The following is a 19,726-nucleotide window of genomic DNA, read 5'->3' as shown; positions in this document are numbered from 1 at the left end:
TAACCTGCTTATGTCAAATGACTCTACAGTTCCACTGTTTTCCCCAGTGACCCGCTTTGTTGTTTGCCTTGCTCAGCTGCCAATCAATTAACAGTGGTAGGTTAAGGGTCAGAGCTCACATTAGGACTGGGCTGCCCACTCTCTGCAGGGAGCATTTCCTGTGGTAGTCTGCATGCTGCTGTCAGTGGGAGGTCAAACACCAAGGGTCCAAAGGTCAAACTGGGTGTATCTATTAAGGAAATTAGTTTCTGCCCATTCAAACGCCAAACCTGCAAACGGCTGCTTTTGAGGATTGATTTTTATCTTTAAACATGCTTGTTCTCTCTGATTGACTCCAACTGGTCAAATGTATGGAACAAAATCAGCACAGACAGACAGAGGATATATAACCTTTAATGACTATGTACAGTAAATCGCCTCTATGAGAACAGTATGTTCATGAATGACTGGCATGTGGGAGTTATTTCTGAAGCCGTAACAACAGAGATACCTGAAGTCCCCAAGAAATTCCTCACATTTTCAGCCTCTAAACAGAAATACACTGCTAACTCATTTAGCACCTACTCATTCATTTTAAGGCAGCAATGAGGAAAACAAGTAACCTGAAAAAAAACCCCACTTGTAATAAGCTGTAAACTAGACACACTCAGTGTGTCTCAAACTCATGTTTTTTTTTTTTGTCAACGATTACAAATAGTGGTGTCCAGTGGAGAAGAAGCCAGTAGGAGGCATGAATCAAAGTGGTAGAAAATTCAAGATGGCTTTGTCATTGCAGTTTTTAAGAAAATGTGACACCACAGTTGCTGAATTCTATCAACTGTATGAAGTAAACAGATTTAAGCTGCAGATTGTCATCTTTAGTTCTAGCTAACAGAATTCTTCTTTTTGTTCCATTATTTTTATTGACACATTTTTGATTCTAACATAATATAGACCATGCAAAAATCAATACCCAAAGTCTAACTTTAGATACAAGTAAATTAGAGATCATATGTCAAGGACACGATGCTCATATCCCAGAAAAAAATTCCTGAGAGTGGATAAATTAGTGGACGGTTCCAAAATAGATGCAACAATGTAGCATTGTTTGATTTACATTTATCACAGACTGGAGACACAGAGGGGTAACATTTATGGAACATGACCTTGGAATAATGAGTGGTAAAATCTAGTGATTCTAGATATTACCACTAAGGTTTGCACAGGGAACAATATATGACCATTGTCACAAAAGTAAGTGAATGCTGAATGCTTCACTGTCTTTACCAGACAGTCACTAACTTTGTCTGTCTGCTGTTTGGTGCTGGGCAGGTAGAGTACAGTTGGTTCTTAGAGCTGTTTTGCTGAAAACAGCCACCTGCTGAGGCAGAGAGCAATGTGGATGAGAGAAGTAGGAGTGAACCAAAATATTAAAGTTGCATGGCCAAAATAGTGAGCTGAAATACAAACAAAAAAAATTAATAAAAACATGAAAAAAAAAAATTGTGCAAGGTTTGATAATTATCTGTAGATTCATCACTAAGAGTGATCTCTTGCACAATATCCATAGTCACTTCATTAATTTTCAATATAAAAATATTGATTAGTGCAGCTTTAAATTTCTAAATCTGGCACCCACGGTTTCTCCTGTAAAATCCTTAAAAATCTCAAAAACATCTTCAAACAGACACCATAGTTTGGTGACATATTTTTCTCAGGTTAAATACAGCCTGCTACTTCTGTGCAGCTTTGTGTTCGACACATACAGGGAGCCTGCGGCTTCTCAACAGTAGATAAATGAAGTGCAAATACCTGAAACAGCAGGGAGATAGTCTTTACAAATCAGCAACATGTGTAGCTAACGCAGTTTACGTAATCGCTGTAACTAAACCTCTGAACGAGATCAGTAATGACGCCAGCATCTGTCAGTCAATTAATGAATGAGGTGTCCCCTGAGATTCTGCATTGGCTGTTGAGAAAAAGGAGATGTTTTCCTTAAAAAAATCTTCAAGATCTTATTTTGATTATTGTGTGAAGAGGCTGTCTTATAATAGGCTGACATATAAATTCTAATTGTCAAACAGTAACACATTTTTTATAAAATCTGAATTTTCCCCACAGAAGAGATTCCAGCTGTAGTAATTCACAGCAAACACAGTAAACAAAGTGCTACAGCCTTCATGATTTCCATCACTGTCATCTCCATCTAAGCCCAGGGTCCCCAGGCTCCAGTGGGGCCTGGGTCACATCTGGGGTCATCATCAGGAAAGTTTATTGGCACGGCTCTCTTCTGGTGGTGGTTGAGCCTACTGAGGAGATAATCCACCACTGTGGGGAACTGAGCAGATAGTTCGACCCTCTCCTCTGGATCCTTTTCTATGTCAAACAGCATCACGGACTTCAACGGATCCACCTTGGAGGGGCTCCACTCGGAGCTGTTGTAGCCAGGCCGCGGGAACCAAACGTCACAACCTGGAGGAAACAAGATGAAGGACACTAGTAGCAGTGGTGTAGAGTGCTGTACTTTGACGTAAGGCTTACACTTTACTTTATATATACTTTACTTTACTCTACTTTATACTTTTACCCCACTACATTTCAGTGAGAAATGCCATACTTTTTACTGCATTATATCTATCTGATGTTTACTTTTCATATTAACATGTTATATTAAAAAACATTTAATGATCATTTAAAAAAAAAAAAAAAACCTTGTTAAAGATTAAATCAGAGGCTCCCAACATTTTTTGAGGCTCAAAGAGGAACAACTCTCCAATATTTCACAAAAAAGCAAATATTAGTCAAAAAAAGGCAAAAGAGATTGGGTATCAGAGCTTTGTTTTTTCTTTTTTCTTCTCTCACTAATCATCTCACGACCCCTGAGGTTTATCTTGTCTCATTTCTTCTGAAACTTTTCCCTTCAGTAGATTTTTACTGCCTAACTTTTGCTTGCAATGGAGTATTTTTACATTAACGTACATGTACTATTATGTGAGGACCTGAATACTTCTTCCTCCACTGATTAGCAGAGATAAGAAGTGAATGTGTGTCTGCCATACATGTGCTTGACTTTCCACTTACCACTTAGACTAAACATGTCATTATAGATGACAGGAGATACTGACCTGGGTAGCCAGTCAGCAGCTTCCAGTTTGAGGATCGAATGGCGGCGTGAATGGACACATTGAAGCCAGACTTGGCCCAGGAGTCTCCACTGACCATCTGAGCCAAAGTTAACTGACGCTCCCCACCAGGACCTGCAGAGAGCACAGGACAGAGCTGATCGTGGAGGTCATCCATCTTTTAAAAAAATAAAAATTGCTGATTAAGATGATATTAGAGTACCACAGGATACAATACGCCCTGTGTAAACCATACAAGCTGGCTAGACTGGCACCAAATTTTAGCACATACCAGGAAATCAGCGTTGGTATCAAGTGAAGGTGTGAAAATAAATACATCAGTAAGAAAGACTTCTTTTCAAACAGCAGGAATACAGCAGTTCAAAATTTGCTAAAAACATATCAAATTGAAAACAATCCTTCTCTTTAAGACCAGAAATTGTTTTACATATGAATATCCCCAAACCCATGGTACTTTGGGGTTGGAAGAATGCGACAAATATGGCAGTAATGTAGTCAACTCAGCACCAGTTTCCAGTGCCTGCCAAGCACAATGAATAAATTGCTATTACTGCAGTTGGGCAGATTTGAAAACAGTAAGCAAAGGAGGAACGGGGGTCACAGTTACCGATTGGCAAAATTTGATCAGTTTCACAAGGCAGAAACAAATCATTTATTCTTGTTCTGATGGTGTCCAGAAATTTCTGTAGCCTCCTGCCATGTGCTATTTCTGTTCTTATGGAAAATGTCTCCCAGAAGTGAGCACACATGTCTACGTTTTGAAAAAAGAGAGAGGAGATCTGGCCTTGAGAGTATTCTCAGGTTCAAGCCGTGGTTGACCCCGACAATATGGTCCTGATTAGACAGATTTGCAAGTAATTTTGGCCTCCGAACGCTGTCAAAAACAAGTATTTCCTCACATTCTTATACAGACAAGTCCCCACCCACATAAAGCCCACGTTCCCATTGGAGCTGGTTTTACAGAGCTGATTCCACCACAGCGACATGACGGGAGAATTAAAACATTTCCGATCTCAGCGTTTTTGCAACCACATGATAAAAGCTGCGACATTGAATTCTTCAGTGATCATTGCGCAAACGACATGTGGGTATCTTAATTGCTCTCACATGCATTAAGTCGGGCTGCTCAATGCAGAGCGATCCCTGAACCAAACTTATCACAGATCAGGCTTACAAAGCTCAAATCCTTGCATAAGAGTGGGGTGTTGACCTGGAGCCAGAAAAAGGTGTTAATGCTGTTACGTAAGCAGGTGGGATGACGATTGATTCGGGCTCTGCAAACATCAGCCTTTGATTTATTATGGGGCGTTCTCCCACTTTTGCTTCTATCCCCCGCAGACCCACTGTCCTCTACCCCAGAGCAGGCCTTGCTCATCTGGATCCACAGCAGGAGGACCCACAAAACAGGAGGGAGGAGAGGGGGAGGAACAGTGGGAAGAGACCCTGAGAGAGCAGAGAAAATGCTAGAAGGAGAGCAGAGAAGTACGGAGGGGAAATTTGGGGGTGATTTAAGGCTTGGGCCAAATCCAAGGTTTCTTTTTCTTTCTCTCTCTCTCTCTCTCTCTCTCTCTCTCTCTCTCTCTCCATCTCACTACAAGCGAGAACTTCAGGGACCCCTCTGTGACCCATTTTAGTGGGACCCCTCTTCACACACAGAGGAAGAGCAAAGAAGAGGGATTTTGAAAAGCAACTTCAAAGGAGAAAAGTATGTAAAAAAGGGACATGGTCTTTTTTATGAGCTAAACAGAGAAACCCAAAGAAGCATGAAGAGAGACTGAGAGGAAACGTGGAGAGCGAGGTCGAAACAAGAGGCCTGGTTAATTAGGAGAGAGGGGAAGAAAGAAAAGAGGAATCTCAGACTGGAATGCGCTAAGGGAGGCTGGTTGTCACTGTGGTGGCTGACAATAAAACTCAAACATAAAACATGGGGGTGAAAGCTTGTAAAGCGGCAGTGTTGTTCCTCACTGGGTCCTCTTATCATCCCAATGATTTAAATGGTAATGACCAACAGTAAATTTTGAGGATAATTTGAGGACCACTGGTTTAAGCTGTATAAACAGTTGTGTCTCAAAAATGTGGTAAATCAGTGACTGGACTTTCCACAGACTTATTCATCTGCCAGAGGGTATATGGATTTATTCCCAGTAGGTCTTGGCTGCTTCTTAGACATTAGACAAAAGAGAAAGTAAACTCACATTAATTTCATTTCATTTTCATTTTTACTAGTTTAACCTTAAAGCTGCTCATATTAATATCTTTATATAGCTACATCTATAATATCTTAATAACTACTATCTTTAATGTGACAGGTGACAGGTGTTGCTTGTTATCGTCATAACGTCATTTACAGTTGCAGCAGGGAGCTGTTTTCAGCACCACCTACCTAGCACCAAAGTTAGCAACAAGCTAAAGAAAAGAGAGGAGTATTTCGTAGCTAAAGAGCCAGATACTTCCCTCAGGGGTTGGTGAGGACAAAAACAGAGCGAAAAGGAGGACAAATAATGGACTTATATTCACCAGGTGGCCAGAGGGATTCAAAGCGAATGATTATTTTACTCTTGCTGGATGTAGAAATAGGCATGAAATCTGCTTGTTCAGTGGTTGAAAAGCTTTGGAAACTCCCTCACCCCAACACCCTTCCAATGTTGGAATACAAGGGTCTGTGTCTGACCATTTCTGTAACTTTATGAAACTGACAATCTTCATCACAGCTGGTACGTCTTAAAAAAAAAAGTTCTGGGAGATCATGAACCACGTCTAAGAGTCGCCACTGCAACAACAAGAATATCATCCCTCACTGGCTTCCCACCCCTGAATGTTGCCAATAGTATTTGATGCTGAAACTGAACTCAGATCTCTGTAATGGGTGGCAGGTGGCTTTAAATATAAATTTAGTTATGGATGGAATGAAAATTGCACCTACACTCTACATTTTATAGACACCAGCAAAAACCCCAGTAATGATCTTGAAACTTCTTTCAAAGCTTGCATCAGATTACCCTAAAATGACCAACACTGCCATGTACTCATCAGTGATAATTAGACTATTATCATATCATGACATGCTAGAGGAGAAGATGTTGAATCCTTAAAGATCATTGTGAGCACAAGGGACATTCGCCCCTGCTTCTCTTAGTGAATCCACTGTTACATTTTCACATTAATTTCATCATTAAGTGTTCAGATCAGAACATAGCACAGTTGTTCGACCATTTGCTGATATTATTATTAATTCATTCAGATTATATATATATATATATATATATTTATTAATGTGGTTGTACAAGTGATTTTAACCTCTTCTGCCCTGGTTACACTACCAGGAGAAAAGAGTTTTAGAACTTATCTGATCTGAAACAATCTCAGCAACAACTAAGACTGGTTCTTTCAAAGTCCTAGTTTATTAAACTGATTTTATGTATAACAGATGAAGATTAAGTTAATCTTAGCAACCTTAGAACTCTGTATTGTTACAAGATGCACATTTTATCTCTCTCTATCTGCAGGGTTTTACCTTGTGCTGTAGTCTCTACAGTAACCTGGCTGCTATGCAATGCATACTGTGTTGAAAGTGCTACAGAAGTGTAGCTAATCTGACCTAATAAGATTTCTGTCATCATTTTACATTACAGTGACCAGGGTGTTTATTCAGATATGAGATCAATACGTTAAACTACCATCAGATAAACATAAAGGAGTACATGTCTGAGAGGGTTTTACAGAACAGCAGATGAGTCTAGGATACCTTTATGGTGGATGTTACACATCTGCTCTCTTGAGGACCCATTATGTGGCACATCTGTGAAACATTTCAGTACAAAAATGTACTCCTCCTATAACCTCTACTATTTTTGAATGAATAACAAAGGTGCAGCATCCTCCACAAAGTCAGAAATAGTGGGGCCTCAGACCAGGACCCTGCTACCTCCTCAGAGATGGCAGTGGTTTGGTTCACCTAATATTAAGTGGTTTAGACAAGAATGAGACCACTCCACTGTGTCTCACAGCAAAAAAAAGGCAGTCACAAGACCTATTTCCTGGAAACCTTCCTACAATCACAGAGTTTAAACTGTATGCGCACACACACCCTGCCCTCAAACGGCAACAATCTCAGATGTCAACTGACTGATTACAGTTTCAACAGTGACTGATTAGTTTTTCAACCTTGTCTTATCAGCAGTCCTCAGATGAAAACAGAACACCATTTCATGAGTAATAATCATACAGTAAAACTAAAATGTGAGGAAGAAGACAAGCTCATTGGTAAAATAATTCCTTAAACAATTCAGATAACCTTTATACATGAACGGAAGAAGCCTCATTTCAATTAGAAACAGACAGTTTTTATAAAAAAGTGAAGACTTGGACATCCACTAATAAAAATCCAGACATCATGTGAGATCAGCCACAAACAGAATCAAATCCAGTCAGAAACTCAATAAAAATAATAAACTCAAACTAATTTCAAACACTCATAATAAACATAACATGGATTTCTAATAGGCTAATGTGAGTTTAGTCAAATGTTACATAACATGCTATTCTTAGGCCCCAGTCTGTTTTAACTTGGGTCAATTGGATTCACGATGTCTGGTGTTTGTGAATACCAGCTCAAACAATGAAGCCTTGATACTTGTGGCCATGTTGGGAAAAGAGAGAGAGAGAGGGAAAACAGTAGAATTACATTAGAAAAGGAGGAACACACATCCCACACAGCACAGAGGAGAGGAGAGGTAACACAAGGTTTTCATCACCTCAACATCTTTTATCAAATTGCTGCCTTCACTGACAGATTAATTATGGCTCAGAGAGTTTAAAGCAGCCAGGAGTTTGCATGTTCTCCACGTGTCTGTATAGGTTTCCTCCCACAGTCCAAAAACATGCAGCTCAGGTTAACTGGTGACTCTAAACTGCCTGTAGCAGTGAACAGTTGTCTATCTATATTTGTCAGCCCTGTGAAAGAATGGTGACTTGCCCAGTGTCTACACCTCCTCTCACCCAGTGTGAGCTAGGAGGCTCCAGCCACCGGCATCCATCTATACATAGATAATGGGTAGATGGATGGGTTTAAACTAGTGGTTCAAATCCTGGTGAGAGGTCACCAGATAAGTAAAGGGATACACAGTAGTCTACAGTATGGGAGATCAACAAAGTCATTAAGCTTCATCCTCTGGGAACCATGAATGTCTGCACAAATTTCATATCAATCAGTTTAGAGTAAAAATAATCCATGACTTTTGAATGACTCTACATCCAATGACTGTAGAGGCATTTCAGGTACAAATGCCTAGCTGTAGGTTCACAAAATGTGGTGGAAATCAATGGAGTAAATTTTGATTTGATCACTATCAATCATTGGAATTGGGATTCATCTACTGGGGACCACAAACGTTTCATGGCAATTACACCAATAATTGTTGAGATATTTCGGTCTGGACTAAAGTGGTGACGTAACCAATGGACTGACATTGCCATCCACAGAGCTATGATGTTAACAAGCTTAGAAAAAGACAAACTTTTGTCACGCAAAATTGTGTTACTTTTTTTCTGACTGTTCTCAGCTTTTTTCCTTGTGAAACATCAGGTACTTTCACCTCTTCAGGCCTCTATGAATCAGTCCTAGAAGGAAAAATCACTCTCTGGTTGAATTTGTCATACTAAAGCCTTAACCTGTACTGAGAGGTCACAAGTAGACATTGACAGAGAGGTTGGAAACCAATGGGTTGAAATGCTCTCCATATGATTTTTTTAGGGAAGCATTTGACATTTACTGTATTGTACTACTGTACTGAAACTTTTGTTTTTGCTATGTATCAATATATACACTGAAAAAAGTTCTATACCCTCATATGTAGACTTAAAATCTTGAATTTCTCTAAAAAGTGACAAATTTGATGGAATTTGAGAATGACTTTGCTCATTGCAGTGCAGTTTAATTTGCTTCATGAGGTTTCTTGAAACACAGAAGCAAAGACATGTAGCAAAAACAGGATACGAACTTGGTTTCCAAACCAAGCTGATTTACATAAAGAAGTGAAATGATCTCAGCCTACTGGCAGGCCTTGCTGCTATGAATATGTTTAAAAGTGAAGAGATGGGATCTCTGCAGCGTGTGTCAGCCAATGTTTGTATTTCACAAGCTCTTATTTCAAAATTCTTGTCAAAACTCTCTTCATTTGTAAAATGAATACTCACTCAAACAATACAAGGAAGTTCGGGATTTCAGCTTCAACGTTGTCCAAAGAAGAAGTATTAGTTCTTAATCGTAGGTGCAGAGCTGCAATGAATCATCTTCTTCAACCAAAAATGCCAAATATTCTCTAGTTACAGTCTCCCCAATGCAAGGATTTGCTTCTTTTCACTGTTTTATATCATTGCTACTGTGAGTATTAGACTGTTTGTTGGAAAAATCAAGACAACTTTTTGTCCTTTTTTGTTCTTCACAATTGCCTGACATTTAAAGACTAAACCATTAACTGATTAATTGAGAAAAAAAACAGCAAGTTATATGATATAATCATTCGTTGCAGCCTACTTATGTGTTGTGATGAGGATGAATTCATGATCTATGTATGGTGCAAATGTGAACTTACATGGAGAGATATCATAATACAGAGGGTCGATGTTGTGCAGCAGCTCCAGTCTGGGTGAGGCAAACCCTTTGCTGTAACATAAAAGCAGTGTTACTCTTACAGAGATGGATCCACAATCAACAGACACACATGCGCACACACACCACAATGTCTGACTCATGCACTGTAAAATCCACTGGGATCTGTAAATCTGAACCAGCTGGCCAGTGTTCACCAGGCAGTCATATGCTCTGACCGCACTCCACCACAGAGAAAACGCACCGCTCTCACTGACCACAGTGTCTGATAACACAACTAAAATAACTCTCGCTCTCTGCTGCCTGCCTACTGTTCTGGTTTCATTTGGTTTTTATTTCACCGGCTGAGCTGTCAGGCTGCTGTTTTCTGTAACGGGTGAGCCAATTAAACACAAAATGAAACTGTAAAGCAGTGAAAACAAACAGCAGTTTGTGCCCTGTGTTGTTGTGTAGCTCACACGGCAATGCCAGCAGCCAGCGGTCAGCTGACGTGCGTCAGCCAATCGAGTCAAGTGGAGGCTGTGAGTAGTAGTTTGCGGTCCTGGCTAAGCCTTGATTTTCTGCTGGGGCTCTGCTGTAGCCCTCAATTTCACCTCCTTCACTATGTCCACATTTAGTTTACAAATATAATGTGTCAGTCAAACAGGACTCAGTGACAGCTTGTGTGATGACCTGTGCATAAACTAACATGGAAAATACGTCTGTGGTCTGCAAACAGCCTCATATGACTTATCAAATCACTAATAGTTTCTTTGCAAACTTCTCCAAAACAGAAATTCAACTACACTTGATTCAGTATATTACATATAAAACAATTACAACATCTCAGGTATGTTGCAACATAAAAGGATTTGTAGTATAACTAATTATATGATCCAAGAGCAGGCTTTCATAGTTGTGAGAGCCAGAGGTAGGGATGGAGAGGGGATAAGGGAAAAAAAACAGAAGGATGGAGGGACTACAGATTTGTGTGAGAATGACTGATGGAATTTCCTTCTCTTTGAGCTCCCATTGCCACAGTAACAAAGGGCTTATTGAAAGAGCAGGGGCTCCTACAAGAAAAAGACGCTGGGTCAGGGAGACAGGCAGAGGGAGCTGGAGCAAGAGTGCATTGGGGGGAAGGATTGCAAAGAGGCACAAAGAGAGGGCAGGCTGTCAAACTCAAGAGCTGGTATCGTTCATGCTGTAAACCTGCCACCCAAGAAACATTCTCAGCTCAGAATTCAAGTCCCAGATAGTGAAAAATCTTCAGCCCAGCTCACCTGATTGTGTTCCACACGTTGAATCCGTCCAGGGGCTTTGTGGTGTTGGTGCTCCCTCCTGCCAGGCCAACCAGTGTAGGCAGCCAATCAGAGATGTGGATCAGTTCGTGGTTGATGGTTCCGGGTTGTTTCAGTAGCGGGCTGGCGACAAATCCGACTCCCCGGACCCCACCTTCCCACAGTGACCACTTCCTGCCTCGCAGAGGCCAGTTGCTACCACCGCACATTGTCTGGCCTCCGTTATCTGTCAAACAACCAAAAAAGATCAGAACAGCATAAAGATGACTGAGAGATCTGAGGATGTGTCAATGCATAAGAGTTTACTGCTACACTAGCCCCAGATAGAACCCAAACTGATAATTTAAATGCAATATGTCCACAAACTCTGAACTTCACAAATATTCCAATGAATAGCAACCATTGAATCTATCTATATAGCACTTTTCTTGCCAGAATTTAAGTACTTAAAAGTAAAATAAAGACAGTAAAAATGCTAAAATAATGAAATTACAGGAAGAATTTCAAAGTACCCAATGACACAGTAAAACAATGAGCAGCGTACAAAAATAAAACCAAAAAAGTATAAAAATGTAGTACCAAACTAAAAAATTGCTTTCCAGTAAATTCAAGAGGTGTTACATTGATTGGCAAGAAGATCAGGAGAGTATAGCAGTGCAGTCAGTAGAAATACTGTTTTTAAATTTTTTGGTTTTAACTCAGTTAAATATTTGATCTTTCCAGGCAGAGAGTAGACATCTGTGAGATCAAGAAAATACCTTTGAAGATGCAAAAATGATGTTTGTCTGTACCAAAGTTCATGGTAATCCATCCAACAGTTGTTTTGGTATTTCACACAAATGTCAACCTGATGGTAGTGCTTGATGAAAAGTCCTAGGGAAAAGTCATTTGGGTTTTTCCTCTTGGAACAGTCCATGTCTGACAACAGAATTTGGTGCCAATCCATACTAGGTGTTAAGATAGTAACCCAGTAATTCAAACTTTGACCTGCATGTGGAACTAGATGAAAAGTCAGGGGATCACCAAAGTCATTATGCTTCATCTTCTGGGGACCATGAACGGCTGTAAAAAATTTCAGGGCAATTTGATTCAATAGTTGGTGAGATATTCTAAAAAAAAAAATAGATATCTCAACCTGATGGTGGCACTAGGGGAAAAGCAGGGGATCTCCAAAGTCACTAAGTTTCATCTTCTGGGGACCATGAATGACTGTACAAAATTTCATAGCAATCCACCAAATACTTATTGAGATATTTCAACCTGGATCTAAGTGGTGGACCAATTAACACTGCCAACCATAGAGCTACAGTTGGTTTGGATAAAAACAAGTGATCTAACACATTAAACAAATACAGCAATGTTCATCCATTTGTCTCCCCTGCTAGAAAAATACTTCTGCATAACATCCAACCATTACACAAGTGCACACACAGGCAGTTAGACTGACTGTCATCATCCCAATAAGTCAGTCCAGTACAAACACACTTGACCAATCGCATCCAGCCAGGGCTCCCCTTTCAGCGGCGAGTGTCATGCAAGTCCAGGAAGTAGTCTGTGCCGATTCCCGAACTGTTCTGGAAAAGACCGTCTGCTCCTTAATGCCTTTTCAAGCTGCTTTGGCTCTCTGCAGGCCAGTTCTCTCTCTCCCCGCTCCCCCCTACTTTCTCTGCAGCTCTCTCACTCATTTGCCTACAGTAAATTCCTGGTGAGGTCAGTTTGCAGAAAGTTTCATCATAAAGTAACAAGCTCAGGGGTCATTTCTTTCCTGTTAGGCCTGACACATATGGGTCAATGATAACAGCTTGACCATGAGAAAAAATTCCAGTCGTAAGCAGGAAATATGACTAATAAGCCACTAATTGACCTTGTTCAGATAACTATTTTCAGATGACTTTCTTGAGTATATTCTAGTTGCATCAGAGATTACATAACCAGTGCATTACATTCACACAGAAGCAGGGAGTTTTTTGAATCTTTCCCTCAGCTTCAAATCAGCAGAGTCAGTGTCTGCACAGCATATGGCTGGCTGAATCCTCAGAGTCAGAGCCAACCAAATGTGTGGAAGAACAATGAAACAGGCCACCTACCGCAGCCCACCACAGGCATAAAAACCTCGCACTTTACTTTCACAGCATTGTTCCTGTCTTCTAATTACCCTTTAAAACCCCCCAAACCCCCTAAAAATAACCCTCAAAGGAGTTACCTACTTCAGATGCAATTCATTAGAAGTTCCACATGTGGAAACCAGTGAGTAGGCATATGTTTAGATGATGGTTTTAGCCTCGACTTGGCCTTATTATGTTCTTCATCAAAAGGTTTATAAGATGGATATTTTTCAAGATTCAACAGAACTGAGACTCCAGTGGTCTATTTGAAGATAGGAGCCAACTGAAGTCTTCCTTCTTTCTCTAAATCTCCACTCCACATCCTGCTCAACAATGAATCCTGACACAAAACAAAACCCCTGCTAGAACAAATACAACAACAACAGTGCCCTCTAGTGGACATAGTGAGTATTACAGTGGCCTTTTTTCAGCGTTGGCAGCACTGAATTGGTGGGGAATTACTTAAAAAAGGTAATTATTGCATTATTATAGTTAAAAAACAATTATTGTAAAAACATGCAGACAGGTGGGTGGGTATAAAAAAAATTTGAATGGGGGCTCAGACTGGAGTATCATTTGTAGAATGAGTAAAAGTGCTTTAAGACTCAAGTTTAGAGCTCTGGTTTGTGGTGATGACAAACTGTACATGATTATATATATAGTATATAAACCAGTATATATAGCTAATTTATATATATATATATAGTTATATAAAACAGTGTCAACAAATAGTTGAAACAAACAGCCTACAGCCATGAAGAGACCCCTGGTCACAGACGTGTATAAGAAACCCCTTCCCCTCTTCCATAAGAATAAGACATAAAGACCAAAAGAGATGCAATCGGCTACAAATGTTTGTAGTTGTTTTGCATCTCTTTGTCGTCATTTGTTTCTCTTTTTGTACATCTCTATGTGGTTATTTTGTGTTTCTTTATAGTTGTTTTGAGTCTCTTTGTGACTTTCCAACAAGCTCAACATAATCTTAAGAGTCACTTCGTACAGAGGTTTTAGTCCAGGGGCCCTGGGTCTGAACCCAGTTGTCCCACTCAGTAATCCATCCATGATACTAACAAGCCAACAACATGTTACCCTCTGACATGTAAACCTCTGATGCATTAATTCAATAAACCTGTCACTAAGCTGTGACCTGAACTCCTTTTAACCCTGGAAAAAACTGGCTTTGATGCTCCCAGAAAATGTGGTTTTCTGCCTGCAAAAATAAAATGTAATTTCCCTTTACTAAGCATCCACTGATTAGGTTTCCATTCTGGCACACTATAAAAGAATTCACTAGAAAAAAAAAATAAAGTCTGCGGAAAATATTAGCATCCCCAACAGTCACTCACCTGATTTTCCTATCTGTGTAAAACTGTTGAAGCTGTTCTTCAAAGTCATTGTAGTAGTTTGGGAAACGACAAGTTATAGTGGTTCATCATATGTATCATATCATATTGACCAGGGTTACAGTCCAAGCCCTGACAGACAGTGTGGTTTATCCAGTGCCTCAGTACAGCAACATACCTGTCGAGAACACCAGCACCGTGTTGTCCCACAGTCCTCCCTGCTGCAGAGCCAGGGTGATGTTGCCCACTGCCTCGTCCATGGCCGACACCATCCCGGCGTAGAGCCTGCGTTGGGGGTCTTTGATGAAACTGTAAGGGGCCGTGTAGCGCTCTGGCACCTGCAGGGGTGAGTGGACCGCCTGCAGCGCCACATAGAGGAAGAGCGGCTGAAGGATAAAGAGGACAACATGTGTTTTACAAATGAGCTCGACTTGTGTTTACAGAGTCAACAAGGCCAGAAACCTCTAATTATTCTAATTACACAATGCCTCTAGTTTATGAGTCTGCTTTTTTATATCAAAATGCCAAAATCTAATTATTCCTAATGAGACCTTTTTTCGACACAACATAGCACTTTATTTCAAGGTTGCCTGGAGGGACCTGGATTGATGGACTGGACAAATTCAAAATGCAGCAGTGAGAATCCTCACTGGTACAAAGAAGAGAGATCACATCTCTCCAGCGCTGGCCTATCTTCACTGGGTTTTAAAAGCACTGCAGGGACAGGCACCTGGCTTTATCTCTGAACTCCTCATCATCATCTTATTCTGTTTCCAGTACCATCAGATCTGCTGACCAATCACACGCCCAGTTAAACTCGCGCAACTTGGGATACGAAAATCTTTTTTTATGATTGAGTGGATGGAATATTTTCTCATCCAGATGGTTAGATGAGTCTAGTGCTGGGGTTTTCAAGCAATGCAGGTAAATTAAAAATGAATTAAACTTTTTTACTGGTTTAAAAAGTTGCTTAGTATCACTTGACTGATGCTTGCTGACATATGTATTCTGTCACTTCATGTTCCACAACAGATACTTGGCTACTGACGTCTGCTCTTTGCACGGAGCAATTTACTAAAGGTCATTGGATGATTGAGATGAGGTTTACTGCTCCACATGGTGACTGAGCATGTGCATGTGTGCATGTGTCACCTTGTTAGAGTTGTGCTTTTCAATGATGTTGATGGCCCTCTCGCTGAACAGCTCAGTTGAATAGACTCCTTTGTATGCAGTGGCGACTTCCTCTCCATCCCTCAGGTCCAACGCACAGCGAGTCAGGTTCAGAGGAGAGATGTGATTACAGCGCACATGGGTGTAGTAATCCTCGCTGCCTGTCAGGTAGCCTGGAGGCAGAAATTAACCCAGTATAAAGACTTAATCTTATGAGGAACACTGTAGAAACACCAAGGGCATAATAATTTCAACTATTCAAAAGCCTGTTTTTGTCTTTCTCACTTTTACAATAAACATTGTCACATCCAACCAACAAAATCCAGAAAGCTCTGAGTTGACAGCATTTATGATTTACAAGCAGCAGAAGGTGAGTTTTAGACATTTTTGCCCCGGATTTTTCCTCTCAGGCAACAAACAAGCTGCCCTGCGTCTCTGGTGAAGGTTGTTAAGGCTGTAAGCAGCTTGTGAGTAGACACTGCTCAGGTTTTTTTTTTTTTAAGTCTGCAGTACTTTATTTCACATGTTCTGTATTTTCCAGCTAATTTCCTGGAAACTTTCCTCATAATCTTCTAAAAATTGACTTGTATTTCACTGCAGATGTTTCCAAAAAAAGGCCAACGCAATTTGGTATTAATCAGAAAGGAAATGGAGAAAGTGTTATTACAGTTCTTAAAAACCTGCTTGTTATATTCACAAAAACCAGAGTTTCCTGGAAAGACTGAGTAAAATTCTTAATTTGGATTCTTAATGACTTTGACCTTCAATACACATTAACTGATGTTTATTCTTTATACTGGGTGAACTGCTGTCCTATAGTTTTCAGATGCAGTGGAAATCCCTTAGTGCTGAAATAACACACACTCCGTGCCAGTTACAAACATATTTCTACCTATTTCTCCTCCACAGACAAAGCCTGTAAAATAAAGTGAATCAGGATCAAACACTTTCTGTCTAACAATCCTAGAAATAGTCTTTCTAGGAAACTCTGATGATGTTCATGTCTATTTTTGAATTATTTTTCACTTACCTACTACATCATTTCCTATTTGAATATAACAAGCTTAATAACTGTCGCAACTAACACTTTCTCCATTTTCTTTATCATTAATACAAACCTTCTTGGAAATGTTATTGTAATTTACATCTAAATACCAGCAAATATTTAGTAAATATATAAAATATGGCACCCGTAAAATAAAGCATTACCAAAAGACCCTCTGCTCCTGTGTATTTTTGGGTTAAAATATTACTTATCTTTATCTATTTAGATAATTCTCCAGAACTGATCATCAATCAAAGATAATGCAGTAAAGAACAATATAGTGCTCTTTGGACTAAAGGTAAAAATACATTATTTAGTCAGTTTAAAATCTTCACTATTAATATTTTAAGTTCAAGTTCGGATTGTTTGTCAAACCATTTTACATAAAATCTGATTATTTATCTAAAAGTTTATCAAATCTATAGAGGAAATTATACACAACTGGGTTAATGCAATATGATAAAGATGTTTATACTGTATGTGGCTATTTTTTGGTATACTAATATTATGGATTGATGACAAAGTTAATGATTGAATTACTGATGAATGATGATCATTTGTTAGGTGATATAAGTTCATATAAATGAAGAAAATTAACATTTTGATTTTTTTGTATAACACTACAGAAACACAGTAAAGTCACTGTGCAGCAGTAACTGAACTTGTGTTCTCTGAGATGTTTATTCAACATATATAAACATACGAACCAAAGTATGTGTCGAAGCCCCGGCGTGTGGGCAGACAGTCCTTCTTGTACATGCCCAGGTGCCACTTGCCCACCATGTGTGTGGCGTAACCCGCCTCCTTCATCATCTGGGGCAGCAGTTTCTCATCCAGGGGCACACAGTAGGGCTGACAGGGCCAGATGATCTGATGCTGCATGCCTGTGTGAATCTGAAGGCGAACACTTCATGTTAAATGTGCTTTGTGTTGAAAGAGGCGCAAAGCTAAAAGGAACTAACAGGCTCTGTGGTGACAATGGTGCAAACAGAGTGTCAAAATTAACGTCTAGATGGAGGAGGTGGAGGCAACTTTGTCCTTGTGTTCTACTTTCTGTCTGTGTCTACATCAGATTTTTTTTCCACCCAGAGCTCCTTAGGGTATTATCTCGAGTCTACAGCTCATTTCCACACAGCAGTGTATTTATAAAGATGATCTTCAAGAAGGCACACCAAGGTAAATTTCACCAATATTTCACAAAAACAAAGATTAGACAAAAATCAGAATTAAAATTACAGTTACATTTTGTTCTGCAGCAGGAGGTTTTGAAAATCAATTCAGTGCAGGTACAGGTTAAACTATAAAGACAGTGTCAGGCATTTGTATGAAGGGAACCTTCCTCCTCTCCCTCATCCTATCTGTCGTGTTATGTCCCACAACCCCAAGAGCCATCAGCGCTGCCTTCTACAGTCAGTCACCACAGTCTCTCCTCTGACTTGCATTTTTGACTAAAAGTTGATGAAACATCTGAAGAGGAAACAAACCACCACACAGCAGTTTAAACCTGAATTACTGCCTGAGGGGCTGAGAGAAGAGCTGCTGACAGCCCTAATGACACACATACCTGAGCACCTGAGGCTCACTGTCTGCATGTGTGTTGTGTGTTCAGTACATGTTTTGCATTGCTAAAATAAAATTCTTGAATGAGCTTATGCAAATGTGAAGGTATCAAAAAATATTGTTTGCACTACTGAAAGAAATTGTTAGATGTTGAAGCCATTGTAGTTTCCTTGATGAGATTATGTATGGTCTGGATATGACTTCTGACAACCAAGTATGTGAGAAAGTTTTGGAATCTTTGGAGAAGTCTACTGAAGGGTAATGTGGGTATAATTGGATAGTATGAACATTATGCAATAATTAGATATTAGCTGCAAATCCACAGTATTCAGAGCTCCTCTGCCAAAGGTCACACAGTCCAAAACATTCCTGGACCAGCGTTCCTTTTAATATCGGGAAGCTGGCAACCCTACACAATCACCACCACCTGCAGGACCTGTGAGCAGCCCCGAGCAGGCAGCAGGCTGCGGGTGTCTCACCTGGTACCTCCCGGTCATGAGCTGGTTCCTGGAGGGGGTGCACAGAGGCTGGACGTAGTAGTTCTCCAGGCGGACTCCTTTGGCCGACAGTTTGTCCAGGTTCGGAGTCCTGATCTCTGAGCTGTGGTATCCGACATCATACCAGCCGAAGTCATCGGCCAGGATGAAGACGATGTGAGGCTGCTGAGCCGCTAAAACCGCAGGAAAAGTGAATATAAACACAATAATCACAAGCGAACAAACCAACTGTGTGTCAGCCATCGTTGTTCAAACTGCTTCAGTCGCACGAAGTTCAACGAAGAAGTCCGACTGGCTGTTTACAGGTAGACGAACATGACTGGTGTGAGCAGCACAGCAGCTGGCCACACGTCTTCACTGCAGACTAACTGCAGCTGAGGTCTTCGCTGTTAATTTTATCAACAAAAAAAACAAGAATTACAAAAGTTAAACCACGTCCGGCTGTCACTTCCCTGTTCTGTAGATTGAAAACACTGCCTCAACTGCAGGAGCCAATCAGATGACTGGAAAAACGGACAATCACGTGATTGTACGGAAGCCCAGCTCAGTCAACATTGTCTTGATTTTCCGCTTTTTTTTTTCTTTGCTTGTTTTTTTTGTCCCGTTTTTTTTTTTGGTTTTTATTTGTTTATTTAATCATCTAATGCATTCTATATTACATTTGCTTCATAAAACGAATTCACCCTAATGTTATGTTTAATCCATGGTTTTATTATGAGTGTTATTGTAATAAACCCATGATGTAAAATAACTGAAAGAAAATGTCAAATCTGGAACTTCTAAACATTCTGGGTCGTGTTCACAAAACATCTCAAGTAACATGAAGAACTAGACTTAGACTGTATGCCTCCACCAAGTTTACGTGTCGTAGTATGTAGTGAAGACTGTGAAGGCATTTAATAAAAGGTTATGTGTATTTTATCATAATTAGTATGAATTCTTGAGTTATGGCTAAAAATGTGAGGTCACAGTGACCTTGCCCTTTGACATTTTA

At 40.0% G+C, this 19,726-nt stretch overlaps 1 protein-coding gene across 1 annotated transcript; it reads right to left on the bottom strand.

The window, feature by feature from the left end:
• Positions 1 to 377: 377 nt before the first annotated feature.
• arsb (arylsulfatase B) lies at positions 378 to 19,214 on the bottom strand. Its single transcript, XM_018694274.2, has 8 exons — positions 18,715 to 19,214; positions 17,383 to 17,569; positions 15,613 to 15,803; positions 14,639 to 14,846; positions 10,995 to 11,238; positions 9,716 to 9,786; positions 3,105 to 3,236; positions 378 to 2,451 (listed from the first exon to the last, which is right to left on the bottom strand). The coding sequence occupies exons 1-8, from the start codon at positions 18,973 to 18,975 to the stop codon at positions 2,186 to 2,188; spliced, it is 1,560 nt and encodes a 519-aa protein (XP_018549790.1). The 5' UTR covers positions 18,976 to 19,214; the 3' UTR covers positions 378 to 2,185.
• Between the last annotated feature and the right edge of the window lie 512 nt (positions 19,215 to 19,726).

This window comes from Lates calcarifer, linkage group LG9 (genome assembly GCF_001640805.2).
Source record: "Lates calcarifer isolate ASB-BC8 linkage group LG9, TLL_Latcal_v3, whole genome shotgun sequence".
In the NCBI taxonomy this organism is placed as follows: domain Eukaryota; kingdom Metazoa; phylum Chordata; class Actinopteri; family Centropomidae; genus Lates; species Lates calcarifer.
The sequence above is the reverse complement of the archived record's forward strand: the minus strand, read 5'-3'. Positions and strand labels throughout refer to the sequence as shown.